Here is a 7,935-nt window from a genome sequence, read left to right as displayed (position 1 = left end):
ATGTGTATTCTTTACCTGATGAGGGAGTATGTGTATTCTTTACCTGATGAGGGAGTATGTTTATTCTTTAACTGACGAGGGAGTATGTGTATTCTTTAACTGACGAGGGAGTATGTGTATTCTTTACATGATTGAGGGTGTATGTGTATTCTTCACCTGATGAGGAGTATGTGTATTTTTCACCTGATGAGGGAGTATGTGTATTCTTTACCTGATTGAGGGAGTATGTATATTCTTCACCTGTTGAAGGAGTATATATATTCTTCTCCCGATGAGGGACTATGTATATTCTTCACCCGATGAAGGTGTAATTATATCCTTCATGTGATGAATGAGGAAGTATATTCTTTGCTTGATGAAGAAGTAAGTATATTCACTACCTGATATAGCAGTGAGTATATTCACCACCTGATATAGCAGTGAGTATATTCACCACCTGATATAGCAGTGAGTATATTCACCACCTGATATAGCAGTGAGTATATTCACCACCTGATATAGCAGTGAGTATATTGACTACCTGATGAAGGAGTAAGTATATTCACCACCTGATATAGCAGTGAGTATATTCACTACCTGATGAAGGAGTAAGTATATTCACCACCTGATATAGCAGTGAGTATATTCACCACCTGATGAAGGAGTAAGTATGTTTTTCATCTAATGGAAGAGTAAGACTATTCCCCAAAACGTCTTGTTCCACATATTACAGAAATTGTGTAGATAGAGGACTTGTGTAGGGGATCGTGGGTTTTGGTTAACGTGTCATTCTACATTTTGGATTGTTATGCAAATAGGCATCCGATGTCGACATTATGTCAGGTGGTGTGTGTCCTGAGTAGAAGTGTGAGTTACTACCATTTGTGCGACACATCCGCAAAGTGTCGCAAAGATACCTTTCAGTGGTATATTTATAATATTTTCGTATGCGCAAATGTTTGCAGTATCACAGCGTCAAACGTATAGAGTTTTCATATCAACATTTGTGTTGGAATAGTCTGGTTCTTCCGGAGGGATTTAATAAGTACATATATTGTCCGATCTACAGCAAAGGCAAGTAAGCGGAGTTACAGTGGAAGAACTCAACGAGTAGCTGGGTTATGTCTCGTTTCTTTGAGAGTGAAAAGTATCAACAAAAATACATTTATTGACTGTATAACCTACTAATTACAAAGAGTTGTATAACTCTTGTTGCTTTAGACTTGGCTATAGTGACCTTAACAGACATCTATAACAGACATGCATCTGACCGGACAGTCTACTCCTGCTGATATCACACCGAAAACCCTTTACATTATGTGTTCACGTAGGTCAGGTATACATTGATAGGAAGTATTTTTACTCCCACGACTGAAAACCATTATGAATGGACACGGATATTTAACTCATTCTGGAAGGATGAACATTCTGGAATCACTCCACTATTTCTATCACAAAGTCACGTTTCAAACCATTCAATGACAAAATAATTTGAAGAAGAAAACATATTACCAAGTTATCTGCACGTCAACCTCAATTCCATTAACTCTTCATAAACAATATTGCACAGCAAACTGTACTGTAGCCAAATTACATATGTTTTTCACTTGACAGATTACTGAGGCCACCCAGAAATCCATCGTTCTGTCTGACGTTGACAGCACGAAAACACCCATTCCCTCCACGTCCCACTCTGTCAAGGAAGTCCCATTCATCCGAAAACGACGACGACTGGTCCAGTGCTGGGCTTGACAGTAAAAATGTCTTGCAGTAATATGACGCCCCGCCAATTGTGGGATTACACATGGACATCGGGCATGCAGGTGGTTCTGTGTAGCCAGTTACAAATCGTCTGTCCACTCACTAAGACGCCTCTTCCTAGTCGACCAGATTAACATTTGTCATCAGCATTATTTCTGTGTCGTGATTGCAATCTGATAATTACATACTGTGAAACGAAGAGAGCTGTTAGCCACAACGCTTTGTCTTGATCCAACTTTCTACATGAACGCTGTGTGTAGCAGCTCCTGACAAGACAGATTTTGCCCATCAAAAAACATTTAACTGAGTTTTTGTCAGTTTGTGAATCCTCGTGTGTTTCTAAAGGTCACCTGCTTGTGTAAATTTTCCCCAGATTCAACACATTCATATGACTTGATTCGTGTGTGAATGTTCATGTGTTTCTGTTGATCATTTGATCGTGCAAAAGTCTTCCCACATTCAACACATTGAAAAGGCTTTATTCCTGTGTGAATGCTCATGTGTTTATGCAGGTTACTATAGAGTGTAAATATTTTCTCACACACAATACACTGATAAGTTTTGATTCCACCGTGAATCCTCATGTGTTGCTGGAGGCAACCTGAAATGTTTTTCCCACATTCAAACACATTCATAACGCTTGATTCCAGTGTGAATCATCATGTGTTTCTGGAGATGACCTGATTGTGTAAATGCTTTCCCACATTCAGCACATTCGTAAGCTTTCACTCTGGTGTGAATCCTCATGTGTTTCTGAAGGTCACTCGATTGTGGAAATTCTTTCCCACATTCAACACATTCATGAGGCTTGATTCCATTGTGAATCCTCATGTGTGACTGCAGATGACTTGATTGTGTAAATGCTTTCCCACATTCAGCACAATCGTCAGGTTTTACTCCGGTGTGAACATTCATGTTTTTTAAGGCTACCTGAAAGGAGAAATATTTTCTCACATATCATACACTAATGAGGTTTGATTCCACTGTGTCTTTGAAGGTCACCTGATATTGTAAATGTCTTCCCACATTCAACACATTCATAAGGCTTGATTCCATTGTGAATCTGCATGTGTTTCCGCAGATTACCTGATTGTGTAAATGTTTTACCACATACAATGCACTGATGAGGCTTGATCTCACTGTGAATCATCATGTGATTCTGCAGGCTACCTGATTGTGTAAATGTCTTTCCACATTCAGCACATTCGTAAGGTTTTACTCCTGTGTGAATCCTCATGTGTATCTGCAGGTCACACGATCGTGGAAATTCTTTCCCACATACAACACATTCATAAGGCTTGATTCCTGTGTGAATCCTCATGTGTGTCTGCAGATGACCTGATTGTGCAAATGCTTTCCCACATTCAGCACATTCATAAGGTTTTACTCCTGTGTGAATCCTCATGTGTATCTGCAGCTTACTCGATTGTGGAAATTCTTTCCCACATACAACACATTCATATGGCTTGATTCCTGTGTGAATCCTCATGTGTCCCTGCAGATGACCTGATTGTGCAAATTTTTTCCCACATTCAACACATTCATGAGGCTTGATTCCTGTGTGAGTCCTCATGTGTCTCTGCAGATGACCTGATTCTGAAAATGTTTTTCCACATTCCACACATTCATAAGCCTTGATTCCTGAATGCCTCCTAACGTGGCACTTCAGATAACCTGATTTTGTAAATGTTTTTCCACATTCAACACATTCATGAGGCTTGATTCCACTGTGAATCATCATGTGGGACTGCAGATGACTTGATTGTGTAAATGCTTTCCCACATTCAGCACATTTGTAAGGTTTTACTCCGGTGTGAATCCTCATGTGTTTCTGCAGGTGACTCGGTTGTGGAAATTCTTTCCCGCATACAACACATTCATAAGGCCTGATTCCCGTGTGAATCCTCATGTGTGACTGCATGTCACTCGGTTGTGGAAATTCTTTCCCACATTCAACACTTTCATAAGGCTTGATTCCCGTGTGAATCCTCATGTGTCTCTGCAGACCATTTGATCGTGTATATGTTTTGTTACATTCAACACATTCATAAGGCCTGATTCCCGTGTGAATCCTCATGTGTGACTGCATGTCACTCGGTTGTGGAAATTCTTTCCCACATTCAACAGGCCTGGTTCCCGTGTGCATCCTCATGTGTCTCTGCAAGGAACCTGATTCTCTAAACGTTTTCTCACACACAATGCACCGATAAGGTTTGATTCCACTGTGAATCCTCATGTGTTTCTTACGGCTCCCTGAAAATGAAAATGTTTTCTCACACACCATACACTGATAAGGTTTGATTCCACTGTGAACCCTCATGTGTTTCTGCAGGTCACTTGAGGCTGTAAATGTTTTCTCACACACCAGGCACTGGTGAGGTTTGATTTCACTGTGAATGTTCATGTGTCTCCGCAGACTACATGATTGTGTAAATGTTTTCCCACATTCAACACATTCATAAGGCTTGATTCCTGTGTGAATCCTCATGTGTCCCTGCAGATGACTTGATTGTGCAAATTCTTTCCCACATTCAACACATTCAAAAGGCTTGATTCCTGTGTGAATCCTCATGTGTATCTGCAGATGACTTGAATATGCAAATTTTTTCCCACATTCAACACATTCATGAGGCTTGATTCCTGTGTGAGTCCTCATGTGTTTCTGCAGATAACTTGATCTTGTAAATGTTTTCCCACATTCAACACATTTATAAGGCTTGATTCCTGAATGCATCCTCATGTGTTCCTGCAGGTTACCTGATTTTGTAAATGTTTTACCACATACAACACATTCATGAGACTTGATTCCACTGTGAACCCTCATGTGTTTCTGCAGGTTACTTGAGGCTGTAAATGTTTTCTCACACACTAGGCACTGGTGAGGTTTGATTCCATTGTGAATCTCCATGTGTGTCAGCAGAACCAGGGTTCCAGTAACGGGTCTTTAAACTGTTTCAATTGTTTGAAGGGTTGCATTCATGTATTCTTTCATGGGACAGCATGATTCCAGTGTTCCATTAATGGGTTCTTTCTTAACAGCACCTGTTTCCAAGTTGTCCAGCAAACCCCGTTAACAGATTTCATTTGTTTCAAAGACAGAGAAAGGATTTCTGTGGCTTGCGTTCAACTTCCTTCATTAACGGTGGATGTTATGGTGTTTACTGAAAACATAAGGAACATTGTCACACTCTTATAACAAGTAGGGCAGAGACCATACACAATATGATGGTATGACACGTAGCATTGTAACAAACCTGATACTGCATAAATGTCTTCCCACACATACAACACACTATAAACAACTTTGCGGAGTGATTTTCAAAAACCGGTTTTGAAAATGGCAGTGGTGGGATGTATAATTATCCTCTCTGTTGCCTCACAATGGATTATATTCAGTTGATACTTTTACCATACTTTTACTTATGTTACATATTTAAGGGCTATGGCGAGTACATCATCCCAATCAAAACCAAAAACAATTAGATGTCCTGCAAAGCGACGTATGGGTAATATACACCACTGGGTACAATTTGGTTAAAAGCAATGAGTATATTCGATCATTAATCCATTTAGCCTCAATATTTTCATGTGCACAACCAGTTTAAAAACACGGCATTGAAATAATTCTTCATGTGAGCATAATTAGATCTGCCTTTCATCAATATATTTACATAATACTATTGCATGTACAAAATTAATGCCTTTCCATATATTCATATCATTTAGATTACAGATAGCAGGAGTGACACACCCTATCAATAAACACCCTATCAATAAACACATTTTTCTTTCACATAGATATAAGAATTCAAATGATGCAACAGAGTTGCAGTTTCTTATAGCTAAGGGTATATTATTCTACATCGTAACTGCTGATAAAATAAAATATGATGCTGAGTACCTCAGTCGAAAACATTTCGACAATTTTTCCAGTATGATGCAGCCAACTCCCGTTAGACGAGAAGGTTAAACCCAAATGTTTATGAAAATCAACTTTTCTTTCTTGTGTTTTTATTTGGACTATTCCATTATAATGTGTAGTTAACAGGTAGTAGATAATCTGTTCATTGAACCGTAAATGTTGTTGTTTTAAGGTGTCTGCGAACTGTCTGTTTGCATAATGGGAGGACACCATTCAAATACATGTACCTCTTCATGTGAACATAATCAGATGTAGTCCAGCAAGTGCTAGACAACTTTGCACTATACCAAGGTGTGCTCGATGTAGGCCTTGGCTGGAATACGAGTTTATTCATATGAACTAAATCAGATGTATCTTTGTCCAATTTGATTATATAATAATATTGCATATTCAAAACGAATGCCTTTCCATGTATACATATAGACCTAATTTATGTAATGTACAGGGTAACCTATAATACTTACCGTATATAAATATGTTTACTATTACGACGCATTTTGGCTGTATCCTAATTCCCGCGGTATCAGTTACACTGTGCATATGGTGTTGTTCCGTGCCAGTGCACTGCAACATAAAATTTGACGTGATCCTAGGATTGCGAGAGCTCATGGCGCCGCCATGTTGTGACGTCATAACTAGGCGTTGTGAAGGTTTCGTATCTAGGGTCAGGTCACAATAGAAAATAACGGAGACCGAGGATTCTTCGGAGAATGGTTGAAGAAAAAAAAGATCATTTAATCAGAAATAGATGGTGGCATCTCTGCGGATCAGAAGATAAGATTGAATAACGTGTAACCCGGTATGCCGGAGGCATACTTCTGAACGAAGCGCTCGTAAAATCCTGTTTTTACCACTGTTTTAACTATAATTGTGCTGTTAATTTATCAGTTGTAGAATACAACTCTGGCAGCGTGATTGCGTATTGTAGTTACTGTTAGAAATGGTCTATTGTATAAAAAGTGCTTATCTCTGTTTACATTTCGCCTTTGTACTGACCTCCGTCGGAGGAAACAGTAAAAATGATGCTTTCCGTCACGGAATGTTACACTTGGCGATATTCTCGTGATGTATAACCGCCCGTGTTTGTGTCTATAGTTGTTTTCTTCCTTCTTATTTATAGTAAATATACGGCTGGTACAACGTCGTTGTCAGGAGGAGACTGGGTCAGAGAAGCGCATTCGAACAGAACAACGAGCATGGTTGATAGTGGAGATAGTGAACGGTAGCATATAAATACCCGACGATTACCAACAAATGAGACACAACTCCAAGAGTTAGAGGTTACTGAATGCTCTACCTTCGAATGCTCCATCTTCGAACCCCCCACTGCATTGAAATAATTAAAATATGCCTTTACTAGAGCATTATTATATTCATCTTTGATCATCTTTAAAGACATAATTATTTTGCATATTAAAAAATGGTTCATTTCCATGTAAATAGCATTTAGATAACAGATATCATAGGGAGTAACATACCCTATCATTAAACACCTGGAGCACCTTGATATCCAGTGACAGAACCTTTCCGGGTGAGACAAGTTTTAAACATATGGTTCAACGACATGTATGTGTGTTGTAGTAGAGCGGATGGTGTATGTGTGTGAGCAATTGTTTGATAGGTGACCTACTTAATTTAATGAGTTTGATTAATGAGGTTTTCATTGTGAACACCATACTTCTGTTGCTAAGGATACCTATGAATAACATTTTGATTTGGGCAGAATTTTAACTGCTGAGCTGTTGAAAACGATGAATTTACGATTAACATGTATATTTCATTTGTTATCATTGTTATGAATTTAACCTCTTTTGATCACGTGTCTGTATATTGGTATTTTTTGTTTCAAGGTATTTATCTTTAGGGGATAACTGTACTGTGCTTGACGAGTTGTGGGCGTTTACCGGTGGTTACTAGTATATAGTCGCAAATTTAGTTACGTAGGCGACGCGTAATGAGGTCAAAGTTACTGTGGATCAAAGGTTAATAATATCCCTTCTTGAACTTGACTAAATCTGACAATAATGAGTGAATCACTGTTATAGCTAAAATAGAGACGGATTTTATTACGAAACCGCCCTCTAGTTATCAGAAATGAACGGGTCGCTGGATGTATAATAATTAGATTTATGACACTGTTTTGTCTCTTTTAACACAAATTCCATCCATTTTAGCTTTAATAGGGGTATTAATTAAGGAGCTAGGATTTCTGCAAATGATAATAATGTAATAATTATAAGACCGTGTAATGAATTTATACAAAATTTGAAATT

The 7,935-nt window shown here is 38.6% G+C and overlaps 1 protein-coding gene across 1 annotated transcript; it reads right to left on the bottom strand.

The window, feature by feature from the left end:
• Positions 1–2,356: 2,356 nt before the first annotated feature.
• LOC124276597 (zinc finger protein 420-like) lies at positions 2,357–6,290 on the bottom strand. The gene is made up of 6 exons (XM_046712243.1): positions 6,127–6,290; positions 4,691–4,901; positions 4,476–4,647; positions 4,174–4,307; positions 2,656–3,846; positions 2,357–2,489 (listed from the first exon to the last, which is right to left on the bottom strand). Coding segments are annotated over exons 2-5 (1,449 nt in total). The 5' UTR covers positions 4,692–4,901; positions 6,127–6,290; the 3' UTR covers positions 2,357–2,489; positions 2,656–2,704.
• Between the last annotated feature and the right edge of the window lie 1,645 nt (positions 6,291–7,935).

This window comes from Haliotis rubra, unplaced genomic scaffold (assembly GCF_003918875.1).
Source record: "Haliotis rubra isolate DU_JTF1 unplaced genomic scaffold, ASM391887v1 Scf210, whole genome shotgun sequence".
Classification (NCBI taxonomy): Eukaryota; Metazoa; Mollusca; class Gastropoda; order Lepetellida; family Haliotidae; genus Haliotis; species Haliotis rubra.
The sequence above is the reverse complement of the archived record's forward strand: the minus strand, read 5'-3'. Positions and strand labels throughout refer to the sequence as shown.

Excerpts from the sequence above, each read along its gene's own strand:
- LOC124276597 (XM_046712243.1), bottom strand. Across the intron at positions 4,308-4,475 it reads AACCTGCAGGAACACATGAG|GATTCACACAGGAATCAAGC; the intron begins GATGCATTCAGG and ends GATACACATGAG. Across the intron at positions 3,847-4,173 it reads TGTTGAATGTGGGAAAACAT|TTCCACAACCGAGTGACATG; the intron begins TTACACAATCAT and ends GTGGGAAAGAAT.